Genomic DNA, 20,865 nt, shown 5'->3' with positions numbered 1-20,865 from the left:
TTGTTTATAGGGCAAAGAAAAATGCTAAACATTTGCCAGGCTATCTTAAGAGCAGGATACTTGGCTCATTCCTTTCATACATCATGAAGTTAGAATTCTATAAATATGTGCTGGTTAAGGCATATGCTTTATGACAAAGTATTTTTAACCTGTCCCTTCAGTATATCAGCTGCTGGCTTATAGAAACACTTGCTTTCAGGATCTGCTAGAGCATCTTTTGGAGATCAAAAGACAGAACTTTGTAGTTCATTCTACCATGGACCCAGCTATGATGTGTATAATCCATGCTATATGTATCAACACTTTTCACCTGATTTAAGTAGGCGCTTTCTTCCTCATTGTGAAACAAAACAGTTATATGGATCTGGTAAGAAAATATTTTTGTGCATTTCCTTTGATCTTTAACAAATTTAAAAATTTAATCTAAGACTCTGGCAGAAATAGTTATTATTAAGAGCAGTTTTAAAATAAGAGCAAAGCAGAATTCACAAATGTGTGATAAGCATTATGACTTCTTTCTGGTGTTATAATTAGTATAAATGTTGTTCTTATAGGAGTTGCCTTGGTCATGGTATCTGTTCACAGCAGTGCAACCCATAGTTAGGACAATCAACAACCAAAGAGTATACATGGAGGGACCTATGGCTCCAGCTGCATGTGTAGCAGAGGAATGGGAAGGGAAGCCCTTGATCCTGTGGAGGCTCAATGCCTCAGTGTAGCGGGATGCTAGGGCGATGAGGCAGGAGCGGGTGGGTGGGTATGGGAGCACCCTCATTGAAGCAATGAGGAGGAGTGATGGGAAGTGGGGTTTGCAGAGGGGAAACCAGGGAGGGGGATAACATTTGAAATGTAAATAAATAAAATAACTAAGAAAAAAGATGGACAGAAAATGTATTATTTCTGCTGATAGTTCCAAATTCTATTTTTTCCTTTTTAAAAAGTTTTATTACAAATTATTGCACATACATTTTTGGTATATATTTAATAAATTTTATGACAGATATTTATTATTTTTTGTTCTAATCAAGTAAATGAATTTTAGAGCTCATGATTGAAAGTACACACAAAGAGGATAGAAAATAGCTAGAAGTTTTTAGTTTGATATTTGAAACTATATCAACTATATGAACTACCATATGTATCTTGGATTCATAAAATTCTCAGGTTTTCAGGTTTTACAATTCTATATGCATGAATGCATGTATCAGTGTCACTAAAATAAAAATATATTTTATTAAGTTTCTGCTCTAGTATTGTGCTAAAATACACAAGGTGTGTAGAGTTCCTTTTAAAAAGATCTTAGACTTTGGGAAGAGAACTAGAAATAAAAGAGCACATGGGATTCAATATTGAAATGTTATAATGTTGTATGTGCTCATAAGTTAGTAGTTGAATTTCATTTATGAAAGTGTACTTATATCCTATTAAATTATTTTTTATGGATGAGGGATTGGGGAATATAAGCAAAACCATGCTTAATATTTAATGTGGATATGAAAATGTATTGTTTGATTGCTATAAACTTCTATCTTAAAGATTAAAATAATTGAACTTCGTTAGATTTTATCAAAATTTCTTTTAAGGTAAATTTGTATATAATAGAGATGATGAATTCCTACTGTTTCATTTTTATTACTAAAACCCCTTTTTAATTGTGCTTTTGTAGTTTGTGATTTAAGGACCAGTAAACTTCCTGGTTCCTCTGGGCTAAGCAAATCTATGCTTGATCTTACAACTTCATCTCAGCGATTCATCCAGGTATAATAATTATATAATTTCATTATATGTGAACTGTTTGAAATAAAAAATAGTCAGAACTGTGTGAATTATTTTTCTTTCATTTTGCATAATTTTATATCTCTTAATTGGTATGCAATGAAGTATCCTGAGGCAATTAGGATTTGTAATTGTATAGTCAAAAGTACTTATTTAACTTTGCTTTTTGAACATAACCAGGCAGTTACTAAGAATTAGTATTTCTATTGAGGTGGAAGGCTTTAAGTTTTTTATTAGTTGTTTTCTTTATTTACATTTCAAGTGTTATCCCCTTTCATTTCCCCTTTGAAAACCCCCTGTCCCATTCTCCCTCCGCCTGCTCACTAATCCACTCACTCCTACTTTCCTGTCCTGGCATTCTCCTACACTGGGGCAATGAGGCATCACAGGATATCTCTTAATATCAATGGATTCAATAAAAAGACTTAGACTAATAGACTGGATACATAAACAGGACCCAACACTTAGCTGTATACAAGAAACGAACCTCAGTGACAAAGACAGACACTACCTTAAAGTAAAAGGCTGAAAAACAGTTTTCCAAGCAAATGATCCCAAGAAATAAGCTAGAGTAGGCATTCTAATACTGAATAAAATCAACTTTCAACCCAAGGTAATCAAGAAAATAAGGAAGTACACTTCATACTCATCAAAGGAAAAAATCTACCAAGAACTCTCAATTCTGAACATCTATGCTCTCAATGCAAGGGCACCACACTCATACAAGAAACTTTAGTAAAGCTCAAGGCACACATTGCACTTTACACAATGATAGTGGGAGACTTCACCACCCCACTCTCAATGGACAGATCGTGGAAACAGAAACTAAACAGAGACACAGTGAGACTAACAGAAGTTATGAACCAAATGGATTTAACAGATATCTATAGAACATTTTATCCTAAAACAAAAGAATATGCCTTCTTCTCAGCACCTCATGGTACCTTCTCCAAAACTGACCATATAGTCAGTCACAAAACAGGCCTCAACAGAATACAAGGAAATTGAAGTAATCCCATGCATTCTATCATCAGAGCACCACGGACTAAGGCTGGTCTTCAATAGCAACAAAAACAATAGAAAGCCCACATACGCATGGAAGCTGAACAACACTCTACGCAATGATAACTTGGTCAAAGAAGAAATAAAGAAGTTAAAGACTTTTTAGAATTTAATGAAAATGAAGCCATAACGTACCCAAACTATGAAAAGCATTGATAAGATGAAAACTCAGCTCTGAGCGCCTCCAAAAAGAAACTGGAGAGGGCATACACTAGCAGCTTGATAGCACATCTGAAAGACTTTAAATTTTATTAATACCAATATAGCATCCTTTGATAGATTAAATGTTTTATTTTTACTTCATCTAAGTTATATTTGAAATTATGAAATAAACCAGAAATGATTCCTTGTGTTTGTAATCCCAGCATTTCGAAGGGGGAAACCAGGAAAGGGGATAACATTTGAAATGTAAATAAAGAAAATATCTAATATAAGTAAATAAAAATAAAATTAATTAATTAAAAAAAAGGCTGAAGCAGGAGCATCAGTTAAGAATATGAGGACAGCCTGGGCCACATAGTAATAAAACTATGTCTGAAAACACCAAAAATCCTTTTAGCAATAGAGAGAGGGAAAGTTTAAAGACAAGTCATCTATCTTCCTGTAAATGAGAGTAAAAGTACTCTGAACATCTCCTTATATATACCATGGACGACTTTTTTTTTTAAATGATTGACAATTACTTTATTAAAAGTATAGTATGACTCTTGAGCATATAGCATGTTTCTAAGAACCTGAAAGTAGAATGGGCTGCCTATTTTCAAATTTCAATTCTTTTTTCCCCCCACATTTTTATTAGATATTTCGACATTTACATTTCAAATGCTATCCCAAAAGTCCCCCATACCCTTCCCTCACCCTGCTTCCCTACCCACTAACTCCCACTTCTTGGCCCTGGCGTTCTCCTGTACTGAGACATATAAAGTTTGTTAGACCAAGGGGCCTCTCTTCCCAATGATGGCTGACTAGGCCATCTTCTGATACATATGCAGCTAGAGACACGAGCTCTGGGGTACTGGTTAGTTCATATTGCTGTTCTTCCTATAGGGTTGCAGACCCCTTCAGCTCTTGGGTGCTTTCTCTAGCTCCTCAATTGGGGGCCCTGTGTTCCATCCTATAGATGTGAGCATCCACTTCTGTATTTGCCAGGCACTGGCAAAGAATCACAGGAGACAGCTGCTATATCAGGGCATGGACTTCTTTTTAAGTTAGTGTGGAAGTTATGTTTTACAAAATGGGCATTCATTTTCAATTAGCCTTAATATTTCTATCACGGGTTTTTAATTGTCATACCAGGACTATCTCAAACCCACCAGCAATATGAATTATCTACACAGAGGTTTATTAATATTTTAAAGCCTAGGCCTCCAAGCGCACTCTATCCAGACTAAACTGGGCACTATATCCCTCTACATAGTCAATTGTGTTTCTCTGCCCAGCTCTTGTCCATCTGTCCACCTCCATGTCAGCTGGTACCCCTGCCTCTGACTTTTCCTCCCTGAGTCTGCCCAGAAGATCCACTATTTCCTGCCCAGCTATTGGCCATCAGATCTTTATTAAAGCCAATCAGATACAATTTTAAAATGCCTAAGGCAGGTAAGGAGGAAAGAATATTTACAAAATATGAACTCTCTGCTAGTACAGAATTAACAATTGAATATACAGAGACCTACCATCACACAGTGTACCCCAACTAATGCTGTATAAAGCACTCTTTTAACACACATCTGAATTGTTTGATGATTATGCTAAATACAAACTGTCAAAGCTTCATTCACCCCTAGAATTTTCTGTTCAGTAGTCCTGTGATGGTCTCTGAAGTATTATTTGTATGGTTTGCACGATGCTGATGTTCCTGGTGTAGAGTGAGTATGCGATGATAACACTGTTTTACATTTTAATAGGTTACTGGACACTTCCAGTAATGTTTGCAATATGAAAATTAAGACCAAACCCAAAATAGTAAAGGTTTTCTAATGTTACTTACTAAGGTATTTCTCATTACATGTTAAAACTTCTTTCCTCTCCTATAAGTGTGGGAAGTTCAGACCAATAACAATGACAAATTGATTAACATGGAATTTGATATCAAGGTTTTTATTGGGGCATAAGCTTGAAAGTTTTTATAGTTTGAGGCTCATTTTCTGACTGAAGCATATTGCTGCTATTGTTATTGTTGCAGAGACATGACTCATTTTCCAGTGTTCCTAGTAGTTCTTCTTCAAGAAAAAATTCTCAGGGCAGTAACAGAAGCCTGGGTAAGGAATACAGTATCCTATGTATACTGCTCAGCAGGTTATTTCTACTTAGTAGTATCTTGTCAGTTATAATCGGATAAAGAAAAAAGTATGCAATTCATTTTGTTTGCTGGTTATTGTACCAATGTTGATGGTATTATCACAAATTGAGACCAGATAGCCCATGACTTAGTGTTCAAGCAGAAATAAAAAATTTTAAAGTAAGCTATTACATACCTTTTATTTAGGATTTAAAGTACATGGATTAAGGAACTTTCAGAAACACATAAACCTGATAAGTGCTGTTTGCAGCGTTTTAACTTAATTCCTCACATTGCAGTTCTGTTAAATTCCTAAACGATATGCATTCTTAGTGTATTTTATTTCTAGGACTTCACAAAACCCCACAGAAGTGTGATCTTTATCTTACTATTCTGGAGACTTAAATATATATATATATATATATATATATATATATATATCAGGTTTTGCCAGGCATGGTGGCACATGTCTTGACTCTCAGCACTTGGGAGTGAGAGGCAGGAAGATCTCTGTGAGTTCAAGGCCAGCTTGATCTACAGAGTGAGTTACAGGACAGCCAAGGCTACATAGTAAGATATTGTCTCAAAAGTCCAAAACATTTGTTTTATTTGTGCTTTCAAAATTGGTTTAAATCAAAGGTTAATTGGATTAACAATATTGCCTGGAGTTTTTATTCTTTATTCTTTAAAATTCAGATACAATTACCCTATCAGGAGATGAAAGAGACTTGGGGAGATTGAATGTGAAATTATTTTATAATTCTTCAGCAGAGCAGATCTGGATCACAGTTTTGCAGGTAAATTAGCATAATTAATATGTATTTTTAATTATAAAATTGAATATTTACATTTAATTTTATATAATTGAATATAAAATTATTCAATTGTTTTATTTTATTTTATTTCCTTTATATCCATTCAATTAGGTTACATTTTATAACCTACAAGTATCTAGTGTGGCTTCCTTCTGAAAAAAGTATCAATAGCTGTCTTAAAATTTAGGATTCTATTCTATTTTTCAGGAAAGAGTGTTTAATAAAGTGTTTAACACTGAAACTGCTGGAAGGAAACAGGAAAAGCACTTCAAGATACAGGAATAGGTGAAAACTTTTTGATTAGAACTCTAAAGCACAGGAAATTAACAAAATATCCAACCCAGAGATTAACAAGTGGAATTTCAAGAAATTTAATAATTTCTGAATAGCAAGGAAACTATCAGCAGAGTGAATGTACAGCCTACAGAATAGGAGAAAATCTTTGCCAGTTCTACTTAATATCTAGAATATAGAAAGAACTGAAAGCATGAAACACCAAAACCCCCAGACTTCAAACAAATGATCTAAGAATTTAACAGATAGCCCTTGAAAGGAGAAATACAAAAGGATAATTCATTTTAAGATAATACTTGGGGGGTGTGGATTTGTAGATGCAGACATATGCAGTTTTACCTACTGTTGCCCCTGTTTGAGTAGCCAAAGTTGGTAGGGAGTTTCTTCTGATACTACACCTCTTATAATGGAGAGTAGATGTATGCATCTATGTATATATCTTGATCAAAACTACATGTAATGGACAAATTAACATCTTTTATTTTGATGCCATAGAAGAGTTGGACATTATTGTGTAATTTATGACATCTGTGACATGTTCTACTTATTTTTTTGGTTCATATTGTCAGGAAGAGTTTGAAATTAAAAGTAATACAGATTCCAAAAGATTAAGGACGTGAATAATTGTCCTAGTTCCCAGGCTGTAAAACAATTTTAAATATGAGGAAGGGACGTATGTCAAAAATATTTTATTTTGGGGAATTTGTATCATTATATAAATTTGCAAGAATCAGTGTTACAGTCTAACAGATATACAGAAAATGTATTGGAATACAGAATTACTTTACCCCTCATCTCCTAAACTCAGTTATCATTACAATTAGTCATATAGTCAGGTTTATATTGTCTTTAGTTTCCACATCAAAGGAAGAGCAGGTGGTGCTTATCTTTCTTACATTCATTTTATTTTTCCTCCTACCTCTTTGTCTCTGGCAGTGTATATGTCTCTGGCTGTCTCTGTCTTTATGTATCTCTGTCTCTTTGTTTTTCTCTGTGTCTCTCTTCCTTTCTCTTTCTTCTGCCATCATACTGGATTTTTATTTTTATAATCTTTTAAAAATTTTATTTGTTTATTAAACGAATAAAATTTATTTTAAAATATATAACTTAGTATTGACATTTTTAAGTTATCAAAATAATTTATAATAGTTAAATGCCTCTTAAATATACATGATATCTTCTGAAGCTAAAGTAATATGCACTGAACAAGTTTTAAAAATGTATTTGGAACATTAAACATGATATAAGTAGAAAAAATCTTTTATGAAGTCCTCTATGAGAGGAAATTGTGACAAGTTCCTGATTAGACAAAAACTGTTCCATCTCCAAAGAAGACTACTCAGTGTAACTGTGGCTTCATAGAATGAATTGGGTAGTGTTCCTTCTGTTTCTATTTTGTGGAATAGTTTGAAGAGTATTGGTATTAGGTCTTCTGTGAAGATCCTGATAGAATTCTGCACTAAACCCATCAGGTCCTGGGCCTTTTGGTTAGGAGACTTTTAATGACTGCTTTTATTTCTTTAGCAGTTATGAGACTTTTTAGATGGTTATCTGATCCTGGTTTAACTTTGGTATTTGGTTTCTGTCTAGAAAAATGTCCATTTCATCCAGATTTTCCAACTTTGTAGAATATAGTCTTTTGTAGTAGGATCTGATGATTTTTTTGAATTTCCTCAGTTTTTGTTGTTATATCTCCCTTTTCATTTCTGATTTTGTTAATTTGGATACTGTCTCTGTGCCCTCTGGTTAGTCTGGCTAAGGGTTTATCTATCTTGTTGATTTTCTCAAAGAAACAACTCCTCATTTTGTTGACTCTTTGTATAGTTCTTTTTGTTTCTACTTGGTTGATTTCAGCCATGAATTTATTTCCTACTCTCTACTCCTCTTGTGTATATTTGCTTCTTTGTGTTCTAGAGATTTCAGCTGTGCTATCAAGCTGCTAGTGTATGCTCTCTCCAGTTTCTTTAGGAGGCACTAAGAGCTATGCGTTTTCCTTTTAGCACTGCTTTCATTGTATCCATAAGTTTGGGTATGTTGTGCCTTCATTTTCATTAAATTCTAAAAAGTCTTTAGTTTCTTTCTTTCTTTCTTTCTTTCTTTCTTTCTTTCTTTCTTTCTTTCTTTCTTTCTTCCTTCCTTCCTTCCTTCCTTCCTTCCTTCCTTCCTTCCTTCCTTCCTTCCTTCCTTGACCAATTTATCATTGAATAGAATGTTGTTCAGCTTCCATGGGTATATGGGCTTTCTGTTGTTTTTGTTGCTATTGAAGACCAGCCTTAGTTCGTGGTGATCTGATAGGATGCATGGGCTTATTTCAATCTTCTTCTATGTGTTGACCAATTATGTGGTCAATTTTGGAGAAGGTACCGTGAGGTGATGAGAAGAAGGTATGTTCTTTTGTTTTATAATTCTTTGTTCCATAGATACCTGTTAAATCTATTTGGTCCATAACTTATGTTAGTTTCAATGTGTTTATGTTTAGTTTGTGTTTCTATGATGTGTCCATTGATGAGAGTAGGATATTGAAGTCTCCCACTATTATTGTATGAGGTGCAATGTGAGCTTTGAGCTTTAGTAAAGTTTCTTTTATGAATGTGGGTGCCCTTGCATTTAGATCATAGATATTCAGAACTGAGAGTTCTTCTTTGTAGATTTTTCCTTTGATGAGTATGAAGTGTCCTTCCTTATCCTTTGGATAAAAGTTGCTTTTATTTGGTATTAGAATGGCTACTCCAGCTTGTTTCTTGGGAAATTGTTTTCCAGCCCTTTATTCTGAGGTAGTAGTGTCTGTCTTTAACACTGAAGTGCGTTTTCTGTATGCAGCAAAATGCTGGGTCCTGTTTACGTATCCACTCTGTTAGTCTATGTCTTTTTATTGGAGAATTGAGTCCATTGATGCTAAGAGATATTAAAGAGTAGTGATTGTTGCTTCCTGTTATTTTTGATGTTATTTCTATGTTTGTGTGGCTATCTTCTTTTGGGTTTGTTAAAGAAGATTACTTTCTTGCTTTTTCTAGGGTGTAGTTTCCCTTCTTGTGTTGGCATTTTCCATGTATTATCCTTTGAAGGGCTGGATTTGTGGAAAGATATTATGTAAATTTGGTTTTATCATGGAATATCTTGGTTTCTCCATCTTTGGTAATTTAGAGTTTTGTTGGGTATAGTAGCCTGGGCTGGTATTTATGTTCTCTTAGTGTCTGTATAACATCTGCCCAGGATCTTCTAGCTTTCATTGTTTCTGGTGATAAGTATGATGTAATTCTGATAGGTCTGCCTTTTTATGTTACTTGACCTTTTTCCCTTATTGCTTTTAATATTCTTTCTTTGTTTTGTGCTTTTGGCATTTTGACTATTATGTGACAGGAGTAATTTCCTTTTTTTAAAATTTATTTTATTTTTAATTCATTCTTTTACACTTCGTGTTCCATTCCCCACTCCCCCATCCACCCTCCAACTGCTCCACATACCACACCTCCTCCCCACCCCACCCTGTCTCCACATGGATGCACCCACCTCCCTTCCCCACCTGACCTCTAAATTCCCTGTGGCCTCCAGTCTCTCGAGGATTAGGTGTATCATCTCTGAATGAGCACACACCGAGAAGTCCTCTACTGTATGGATGAGTGTTGGGGTCTTCATATCAGCTGGTGTATCCTGTCTGTTTGGTGGTCCAGTGTTTGAGAGATCTTGGGGGTCCAGATTAATTAAGACTGCTGGTCCTCCTACAGGGTTGCCCTTCTCAACTTCTTTCAGCCTTCCCTAATTCAATAACAGGGGTCAGCTGCTTCTGTACATTGGTTGGGTGCAAATGTTTGCATCTGACTCTTTCAGTTGCTTGTTGGGTCTTTTGGAGGGAAGTCAGGATAGATCCCTTTTTGTGAGCATTCCATATCTTCAGTAATAGGGTCAGGCCTTGGGACCTCCCCTTGAGCTGGATCCCACTTTGGGCCTGTTGCTGGACCTTCTTTTCCTCGTTTTCCTCTCCATTTCCATCCTTGTAATTCTTTCAAACAAGAACAATTATGGGTTAGAGGTGTGACTGGCATGGAAACCCCATCCCTCACTTGATGTCTTCCTGCTGGAGGTGGGGTCTATAAGTTCCCTCTCCCTACTGTTGGGCATTTCATCTAAGGTCCCTGCCTCTGAGTCCTGGGAGTCTCTTACCTCCCAGGTCTCTGGGGCATTCTTGGGGGTCTCCCATCCTCCTATTTCTTGAGGTTGCCTATTTTCATTCTTTCTGCTGTCCCTCAGGGCTTCAGTCCTTTTCCCTCACCCGATACCAGATCAGGTTCCCCTCTTCCCCACCCGGCCCACTTTCCCTCCATGTTCCCTACCTACCCCCCGCCCCCCCACTTGTGATTGCTTTCTTTTCTCTCCTAAGTGGGACTGAGGCATCCTCACTTGGGCACTTCAGCTTGTTGAGCTTTTTCATTTCTGTGGACTGTATCTTGTGTATTCTGTATTATTATTATTAATTTCTTTTCTGGTCCAATCTATTTGGAATTCTGTAGGCCTCTTGTAGGTTTATGGGTATTTCTTTCTTTAGTTTAGGGAAGTTTTTTTTTTTTTTTCTATAATTTTGTTGAAGATATTTACGGGTTGTTTAAGTTTGGAATCTTCACTCTCTTCTATACTTATTATCTTTAGGTTTGGTCTTCTCATTGTGTACTGGATTTCCTGGATATTTTGGGTTATGACCTTTTTGCATTTTGCATTTTCTTTGACTGTTGTGTCAATGTTTTCTATGGTATCTCCTGCATCTGAGATTCTCTCTTCTTTCTCTTGTATTCTGTTGGTGATACTTGCATCTATGACTCCTGATCTCTTTCCTAGGCTTTTTATCTCCAGGGTTGTTTCTGTTTGTGATTTCTTTATTGTTTCTATTTCCATTTTTAGATCCTGGAAGTTTTTGTTCAATTCCTTCACCTGTTTGGTTGTGGGTTTTTTTTTTTTTTTTTTTTTTTTTTTTTTTTTTTTTTTTTTTTTTTTCGAGACAGGGTTTCTCTGTGTAGCCTTGGCTGTCCTGGAACTCACTTTGTAGACCAGGCTGGCCTCGAACTCAGAAATCCACCTGCCTCTGCCTCTCAAGTGCTGGGATTAAAGGTGTGCGCCACCACACCTGGCTTGGTTGTGTTTTCCTGTAATTCTTTAAGGGACTTTTGTATTTCCTCTTTAAGGACTTCTAGCTATTTACCTCCGTTCTCCTCTATTTCTTTACGGGAGTTATTTATGTCCTTCTTAATGTCCTTTATCATCATAATGAAATGTGATTTTGAATCAGAGTCTTGCTCTTGTGGTGTGTTGGGGTATACAGGGCTCACTGTGGTGGGAGAACTAGGTTATGATGATGCAAGTAGTCTTGGTTTCTGTTGCTTAGTTTCTTGCCTTTGCCTCTTGCCATCTGGCTGTCTCTGGTGTTAGCTGGTCTTGCTGTCTCTGACTGTGTGTCAGCACTCCTGGGAGACCAGTTCTCTTTGGGAGGAATTTGGTATGGAGAGCTATGTTGGAAGGTCAGCTCTGGGGTATAGAGGGAAACTGGAAGGCTCCTGTCCCTAGCTTTTCCTTGGTTCCTGTGTTCTGATGGCTCTCAACGGGTCCCTCTTGAGTCAGGACTTTGAGCAGAAGTGGTGGTCTTAACTGTGCTCATAGGTGTATTAGCACTCCTGAGAGACCAGCTCTCTCCTGGTGGTATTTGGGTATGGAATGCACAGGACAAGCTCCAGGCCCAGACAGAAATTGGATGGATCCTGTCCCAGACTGTTTCTAGGTTCCTGTGACCTGAGCGCTCTGGACATATCCCTCTGAGCAGAAGAACTGGTCTTACCTGTGCTCACAGGTGTGTCGGCCCTCCGCGGGGACCAGTTCTCTCCCAGTGGTATTTTGTTATGGAGCACTGTGGCACAGGATCAGCTCCAGGTGCAGACCCATACTGGATTAAAAAAAAAAAAATAATGTTAAACTTTTCACATGGTGTATGTTAGACCTATGCACCCTCCCTTCCCCTTCCCAATATTTACCTTTTACATATCATTAGTTTTCTTTGTACTCTTAGACGGTTTTACTTAGCTCATGTTATGAATACTTTTATGAATCTACATAAAATCAAAATTCACAAATAGGAATTCATATATATTTGTCTGCCCAGATATACCTGTCCTGGAAATTTACCTAAATGACTCCAAGTCAAGATATAACCAAGTTACTTTCACATGAATATCTATTGTAACACCACAGCAGGTAAATTACAGAATTAACCTAGTATACACAGTTCATGAGTTTTGATATCTCTGCTGATGTTCAGTATATACTGGCGTACTAAAGAAGTAGGCCCTTATGTAAGTGAAGGAGTGGGTTTGCTAGCAAGGCAAGGGCAGAAAGGTAAAGAACAAACATTTTCCTGTTACTTGTCCTTATATATATAGGCGTCTAGCAGAAGGTTTGGCTCATATTAGAACTGAATTAAAGGCCTTTTTTTTTCAGGTCAAAAGATATGTATTACATATGTGTCTTTCTACCTAAAAGATTTGATGTAGAAGTAGGTCTTCCTACTTCATATTAAACAAAAATTCACTCACAAGTGTGCTCTTCATTTTGGGTATTTAGTTCCAGATGTGATGTAGTCAAGTTGCCAACCAAGACTAGCCATTACAATGTCCAAAAACAAAGGAAAATGTGTTATTACACAATGTATTTCTTTTCAAATATAAGAAGAATGAAGTCTTTTCATTGTCAAGAAAATGTGTGCTAATATAAAAATAATCAGTGAACTACTTCATTTAATATTCTACGTAATGTTAAGTATACACTGTGCTACAAGTGATAGAACTTAATTCTTTTTATGGAAGAATAGTATTTTTTACAATATAGCACATGGTCTATATATCTATATATGACTTTATATTTTGCTACTTATTGTTAGTAGTACTGCAGTAAATGTGGATATGCAGCTGTCTCTTTGCTATATTGAGTTTATTTTACCCAGATGTGAGAAGGTTGGACCACATGGCTAATATATTATTGGTAGAGTGTCATGTAACTTCTGAATTTCAACAAACAGACTTCATTTAGTTAGTACCACTGAGATCAAAATTTATATCATAAAGACAGAGTATGTCTTAAATGTTCCTCATATATTTTATGCAATATTATAGCAAAGTTTACTTTTATTTTAAAATACACCTTAATAGTGAGATACAAAAGCTTTATTGGTAGAAAGTTCCAATTCATTCACACACACACACACACACACACATATATATATATATATGTGTGTGTGAATACATATATATATACATATACACACACATACATATATATTTGTGTGTATACATATATATATGTATATATATACATGGATATATATATCTATATTCATTCTATATATATAATTTATAATTTATTCAATATATATGATTGCATGTATATATATATTGATCTAACTATTAAGGAATTTAGTAAAAAAAGAATGTTCAGGATTCCCAGGTAAATACAAATTAAAACTTCTTTGAGATCTTATCTCATTCTAGTCAGAATGGCTATCATCAAAAGACAAATGACAACAAATACTGGTGAGGGTATTAGAGAAAGAAACCCTTTGTGAGTGTGTAAACTGGTGTAACCACTATGGAAATCATTGTGGAAATGTCTAAATAACAAAACAAAACAAAAACCCAAACACCAAAACCAAAAAAATGAACAAACCAACTGTTAGCCCTGGTTTTCAGGAACCCCAGAAGATCACCAGGAAGTGCAAGTCCAATGTAATAACAAAGAGAGCCTTTATTTAGGAGTCAGACCTGGCTTTCAAGCCTTTCCCACTGCACAGGTTAGGAATGCGATGCCCATGTCCAGGGGCTTGGACTATTTATACACGCACATGCATAATCAGGGATCTTTGGACTTTGGGGTTATGTGACTGGGGAGGTGACCAGGGGAAGCCATTCTTCAAACCTGATAATGTTTGTTCAGACATCAGGGCAGAACTGTGCAGCAGGAAGGGGGACCCTTCTGACCTGGGTGTTGCAAAATATTAAAATAGAATGGCAAGTTACAGCACTATGCCTTGCTACTCTCTGTCCTGGTGGTCTGGCCTGCCTGTTTTTATCTCATGGAGACTCTGGCTCCAAGCTCCCCCAAATGTCTCCACCCAGCTCTCTTAAGGTGCCACTGGCAGGTTGCTACCAGGCCAGTCCCAATGCTTCAACCCCCACCCCCACCCCCTGCAGCTTTTGTGGTGCACATTTGGCAAATGTACCTTTCTTTCTTGAACCCAATCGAACCACTGAGTGAAGAAAAACACCACAGACTTAGTTCAGAAACAAAGGTAACTCAATTGCTGGGCACAACAACTAAAATCCTAATCGGTAAGCCTTATTAAATCTAAATTCTGAAGGATCCACCATTGAAACTGGGAGACACTCGTAATTACATCTTATCTTCATGCTCTCCCCATCCAAAAATGACCTCTCTCCTGCTTTGTCTAGTCCTGCGTCCAACCTGGAAGTGCCACCTACTTGCCCAGCGATTGGCTCCTTTACTCATTAAGGGATTGGTTCACAAGAAGTCACCTGAGTATGACTTACTCCTTGTCCACAACCCCTTCTAGGAGAGCAGAATTGGCATCAACATACAAACAGCACCAGGCCCATACACACCACCTGGGAAGCAACTTTATGGTGCTATCAGGAGCTAGTGTATTTTTACAAACTGTCACAGCTGTCTGGGAACACTTAATTGCCCGTCTCTCATTGTCCAAGTGTGGACCACTTATCATTTCAAGGCCGTTTGGTCCTTGTTCCCTTCAAGAACAGGAGCCGTCTGCACTGGAGAAATGTTGGTTATCTATCAAGGAGAGTGTCAGTCTTGGTTTCACAGAGGCTGATATGTTGCCTTTTGTCTGTTCCTAAGGCTGGCATCTATCACTTCCCCCACCCCCGGGGAAGGGTTGTTAGGGGGAAAAGACTGCCACCATGAAAAAGGGAATTGCAATAATCCGGTGCCAGGTTGGGCCCTCTCTTTTTGCCCTCTACAAAAGGCCAGAGGCATCTATGCTGGGAAAAGGGAGGAAGGGTAGCTCTAACTGTGCGAGCAGTGGGAAAGTGCAGAGGCAGATTTCCTGCATCTCTTCACAACAAAAACTAGAAACAAATTCCCCCCAAACCTAAAAATACTACTATAGGACTCTATTTCTAAGCATATACTCAAAGGTTTATAAATCTCATTGTAGATATACTTGTACATTCATGTTTATTGTTTTACTATTTATAATAGAAAGGAAATTAAATCAGCCTAGATGTCCATTAACATATGAATAATGAAAATGTACATATACACAATAGAATTTTATTTAGCTATATAAATTATGAATATTTCAGGAAAGTGGATAGATCTGGAAATTAACAAGTGAGATAAACACAACTCACAAGAATATTGCAAGTTCTCTTTCATATTGTGACCCTCCCTTTAATTTTTATATTTGTACTTATATGTACATAAATCAGGAAATTAGAGGAACACAAAGGGGATGGCCGTTGCATATTATTTTTTCATTATTTGTTATGGAAAAGAGCTTTTAAGGCAGGGGCTTAGGGATGATAATGGAATACTTGTTACTTGAAAGCTAGAAGACGACAATTGGAGACAAGTGAGAGGCAGGGCAAGGAGAGGAATAGAAGAGTGAGCAACTAAGACAAAAATATATGAAAATGTCATGAAGGAAAATGTCAACATGTTAATTTGGATGAAGTGTGAAATCTTAATATTCTAAAATTTATTTAAAATTTTAACTAAAAATAATTAATTCAGTAGGGCGTGGTGGCTCATACCTGTAATCCCAACACTCTGGAAGCAGAGGCAGGTGGGTCTCTGAGACAAGATTGGTATACATTACAAGTTTCAAAACAACCAGGGCTATATAAACAGATCTTGCTTCAGAAAAGTTATTAACTCAATAAATATATCATATATTTGTGTTGTCAGAGTCCTTTGTAAAACTTAACTTATGCTTTCTTCTTTTTAAAGTGCAGAGATATAAGTTGGCCCTCTAGTTATGGAGACACTCCCACAATTTCTATAAAAGGAATTTTAACATTGTCCAAACCAGTGCATTTCAAATCTTCAGCCAAAGAAGGTTCCAATGTAAGTGGCTCTTTGTGTTTGAATTTATCACTCTTCTCTTATTAGTTACTTTTATTTATGTTAAATGTGAGAATAAGAAAGTGTTTTAATTTGGACAAGCTAAAATGATGTATTTTTGCTTTTAAAAGATATTTTTAAATCACGACTATTTGCTATTTTATTGTTTAATAGTAGATGAATTTAAAAAATCTTAATTACTAGAAAATATAGATTAGCAATAAGTAAGAAACTTCTTTACTGTACTTGCTCCCAACAACTTTTTGACTTTCAAAAGTCATTGCAAAATTGTAGTTAATATCTTTATCAAAATCTTCCAATTATTATAACTATGTTTATTACCTTCAGTTTTGTTTTATAGATTGTTTCATATTAATTTAAAGACATGCTCATTATTGTCATTTGATATGTTTAAAAGTTAAGTTTTTACATACAAATGAAATGGTATTTAAAAAGATATTTAAAATCATTTATATTTAAGTGTAAATGCATATTGAAGCCAGAGGATTGTTTCTCTTCAAGCTGGAGTTAACAGGTGGTTCAAGCCACCTGAAATGGATGCTGGGACTTGAACTCAGGTCCACTGCAAAACAGTATGCACTCTGTGTTACACATAGGTGCACATGCGCGCGCGCGCGCGCGCGCACACACACACACACACACACACACACACACACACACACACATACACACACACATGTTTACATCCCAACAGCTGTTTCCCCTCCTGGCCCTTCCCTCACAGTGTGTCTCTCCCCTTCACCTCTAGGATGGTGTAACCCCCTGGATATCCTCCCCACCCTGGCTCATCAAGTCTCTGCCAGGTTAGGCTCATGTTCTCCTACTGAGGCCAGACACAGCAGCCATGGAGAATGAGCTACATGTCTGCTGTATATGTGCCGGGGCCTCATTGCAGCTCGTGTATGTTCTTTGGTTGTTGGCTCAGTCTCAAAGAGCTCTAGGAGTCCAAGTTAGTTGACTCTGTTGGTTTTCCTCTGGGGCTCCCTTTCCTTTTCAGGACCTTCAACCCTTCCCCCAGCTCTTCCATTAGTGTCTCTGACCCTCATCCAGTGTTTGGCAGTAGATATCTGTATCTGTTTCAGCTCACTGCTGGGTGAAGTCTCTCAGAGGACAGTTATGCTAGGTTCCTATCTGTAAGCACAACAGAGTATCATTAATAGTGTCAGAGACCGGTGGTTGCCCATGGATCAGTTTTGAGTTGGGCAGGTTATTGTTGGGCCTTTCCTTAAGTTTCTACTCCATCCCTACATTTCTTTTAGACAGGACAAATTTTGGGTTGAAAGTTCGGAGGATGAATTGGTGTCCTTATCACTCTACTGGAGTTCCTGCTTGGCTACAGGAAGTGACTTTTTTATGTTCCATGTTCCTACTGTTGGCTTAAGGTCATTCGCATGGACTCCTTAGGAGCCCCCCAGGAGGCTCTCAGGTCTCTGGCACTTCCTAGAGATTCTCTCCTCAACTCCTACCACCAGCAGCTACAGATTTCCATTCATTCCTCTGACCCTCCGGCCTCTCTTCTGCTCTCTCCCAACTCCTGACCCTGCCTCCCAATTCTGTTCACCCTACCCTCTCCCACTCTGAACCAGCCTTCCCTCTACCTCCTATGATTATTTTGCTTCCCTTTCTAAGTATGATTCAAGCTTCCTTGCTTGGGCCTTTAAACTTGTTTAACTTATTTGGGTCTGTGGGGTATATCATGTACTTTATAATTAATATCTACTTATCAGTGAGTACATGCTATGCAAGTACTTTGGAGTCTGGGTTACCTCACTCAGGATATTTTCTAGTTCCATCCATTTGCCTGCAAAATTCATGATGTCCTTACTTTTAACAGCCGAATAGTATTCCAATGTGTAAATGAACCTCATTTTCTGTATCCATTTTTCAATTGAGGGGCATTTGGGTTGTTCCTAGTTTCTGGCTATTACAAATAAAGGTGCTATGAGCATAGGGAAGCACTTGTCCTTGTGGTATGGTAGAACATCTTTTGGGTATATGCCCAGGAGTGGTATAGCTTTCAGTTAGAACTATTTCCAATTTTGTAAGAAACCATTAGATTGATTTCCAGAGTGGTTGTACAACTTTGCACTCCCACCAGCAATAAAGGAGTGTTCCCCTTTCTCCATAACCTTACAGCATGTACTGTCCCGTGAGTTTTTGATCCTAGTCATTTTGATGAGTATGATGGAATCTCAGAGTGCTTTGCATTTCCCTGATGACTAAGTATATTTCTTTAAGTGCTTCTCATACATTTACTAGTCCTCTTTTGAGAATGCTCGGTTTACTTATGTACTCCAGTTTTTAATTGGGTTATTTGGTTTTTTGGTGTCTAGCTTCTTGAGTTCTTTATATATTTTGGATATTAGCCCTCTTTTGGATGAAGGGTTAATGAAAATCTTTTTTCTAATCTGTAGGCTGCCATTTTGTCCTGTTGATAGTGTCCTTTACCATAAAGAAGCTTTTCAATTTCATTAGTTCCCATTTATCAGTTATTGATCTCAGGAACTAAGCTATTGGTGTTCTGTTCAGGAAATGTGTACCAATGCATTCAAGGCTATCACTCTCTCTAATAGTCTAATAATACTAATAGGAGTCAGTGTATTTGGTTTTATGTTGAGGTCCTTGATCCACTAGGACTTGAGTTTTCTGTAGGGTGATAATTATGGATCTATTTGCATTCATCTATGAGCAGTCATCCAGCACCATTTTTTGAAGATGCTTTCTTTTTACCCCCATTGTTTGATTTTGGCTTCTTTGTTGAAAATCAAGTGTTCATGGGTGTATTGGTCTTTGATTCTCTTCTATTGATCACCCTGTCTGTTTCTGTACCAGTACCATACATGCTTTGTTGTTGTTGTTTTAATCACTATTGCTGTGTAGAACGTCCTGAGATCAGGGATGGTGGTGAATTTTTTTTTTTTGTGTGGCTATTCTGGCTATTTTGTTTTTCCATATGAAGTTGAGTTTGCTCTTTGAAGGTATATAAAATAATTATCTTGGAATTTTGATGGGAATTACATTGAATCTGAACATTCCTCTTGGTAAGATGACCATTTTTGCTATGTTAGTCCTATTCATTCATTAGCAAGGGAGATCTTTCCATCCTCTGATATCTTCCTCAGTTTTTTTCATCAGGATTTGAAGTTCTCGTCATATAGGTCTTTCACTTGCTTGGTTAGAGTTACACCAAGGTATTTTATGTTCTTTGTTGTTATTGTGAAGGATACTGTTTCCTTAACTTCTTTCTCAGCCCATTTATCACTTGTGTAGAGAAGGGCTACTGATTTCTTTGTTGATTTTGTGTCCGGCCAATTTGCTGAAGGTGTTTGCTATAGGAGTCCTCTGGTAGAGTTCTGGGGATTGCTTATGTATACTATTATATCAGCCTTGAATAGTGTGATACATTCGCTTCTTCCTTTCCAATTTTCATGCTCTTGAACTCTTTTTGTTGTCTTATTGTTCTAGATAGAATTTCAAGTACTATATTTAATAGATCAGGAGTGAGTAAGCAGCCTTGTCTTGTCCCTATTTTGGTGTGATTGCTTCAAGCTTTTCTCGATTTATTTGGTGTTGGCTATTGGCTTGCTGTGTATTGCTTTTATTATATTTAGATATGTGCCTTGAATCCATTATCTCTCCAAGACACTCATGAATGGGGATGGTTTTTGTCCAAGACTTTTCAGCATCTAATGAAATAATAATGTGGTTTTTTTTCTTTCAGTTTGTTTTATAGTGTGTTATATTGATGATTTTTCATATATTGAGCCATCTCTGCATCCCTGGGATGAAGCCTACTTGATCATGGTGAATGATGCTTTTGATGTGTTCTTGAATTCAGTGTAAAAGAATTTTATTGAGTATTTTTGTGTCGATGTTCATAAGTGAAACTGATCTGAAGTTCTCTTTCTTTGTTGTGTCTTTGTGTAGTGTAGGTATCAGAGTAATAGTGGCCTCATACAATGAGCTTGGTAATATTCCTTCTGTTTCATTTTGTGGAACAGTTTGAGGAGTGTTTGTATTAGCTCTTTGAAAGTCTAGTAGAATTCTTTTCTAAAGTCATCTGCCCCTGGGTTCTTTTTGATTGGGAAACTTTTAATGACTGCTTCTATTTCCTTAGGGATTATGAGACTGTTTGGATAGATTACCTGATCTTGATTCAACTTTGGTAAGTGGTATCTGTCTAGAAACTCATCCATTTTGTTTAGATTTTCCAATTTTGTGGAGTAAAGTCTTTTGAAGTAAGACGTAATGGTTCTTTGAGTTTTTTTCAGTTTCTGTTCTTATGTCTCACTTTTCATTTTTTATCTTGTTAATTTTTGAATGTTGTCTCTGTGCCTTTTAATTAGTTAAAAATTTGTCTAGTTGATTTTCTCAAAGAAGCAGCTCTTGGATTTGTTGATTCTTTATATTGTTCTCTTTGTTTATAATTGATTGATTTCAGCACTGAGTTTGACTAATTCCTACTGTCTCCTCCTCTTGGGTATATTT

General features: G+C 36.8%; 1 protein-coding gene across 11 annotated transcripts in view; it reads left to right on the top strand.

Annotated features, from left to right (window-relative positions):
- Tc2n (tandem C2 domains, nuclear) overlaps nt 1-20,865 on the top strand; it is a 73,474-nt gene that overhangs the window by 24,047 nt on the left and 28,562 nt on the right. For 9 of the 11 annotated variants that reach the window (XR_001780494.2, NM_001082976.2, NM_028924.3 and 6 more), the window contains 5 exons: nt 200-367; nt 1,667-1,758; nt 5,021-5,096; nt 5,813-5,913; nt 16,243-16,359. Coding sequence is in view for 9 of the 11 variants with exons in the window: in NM_001082976.2 (NP_001076445.1) it covers nt 200-367; nt 1,667-1,758; nt 5,021-5,096; nt 5,813-5,913; nt 16,243-16,359 (554 nt within the window). In the remaining 2 variants the exon portion in view is untranslated. Of the gene's footprint in view, nt 1-199; nt 368-1,666; nt 1,759-5,020; nt 5,097-5,812; nt 5,914-12,367; nt 12,460-16,242; nt 16,360-20,865 lie in introns of those variants that run through there. The other 2 variants (XR_001780495.2, XM_006516306.2) reach the window with 2 other exon arrangements.

Source organism: Mus musculus, chromosome 12 (assembly GCF_000001635.26).
Source record: "Mus musculus strain C57BL/6J chromosome 12, GRCm38.p6 C57BL/6J".
Taxonomy (NCBI): Eukaryota; Metazoa; Chordata; class Mammalia; order Rodentia; family Muridae; genus Mus; species Mus musculus.
Note: the sequence above shows the minus strand (reverse complement) of the source record. Positions and strands in the feature narration are given on the sequence as shown.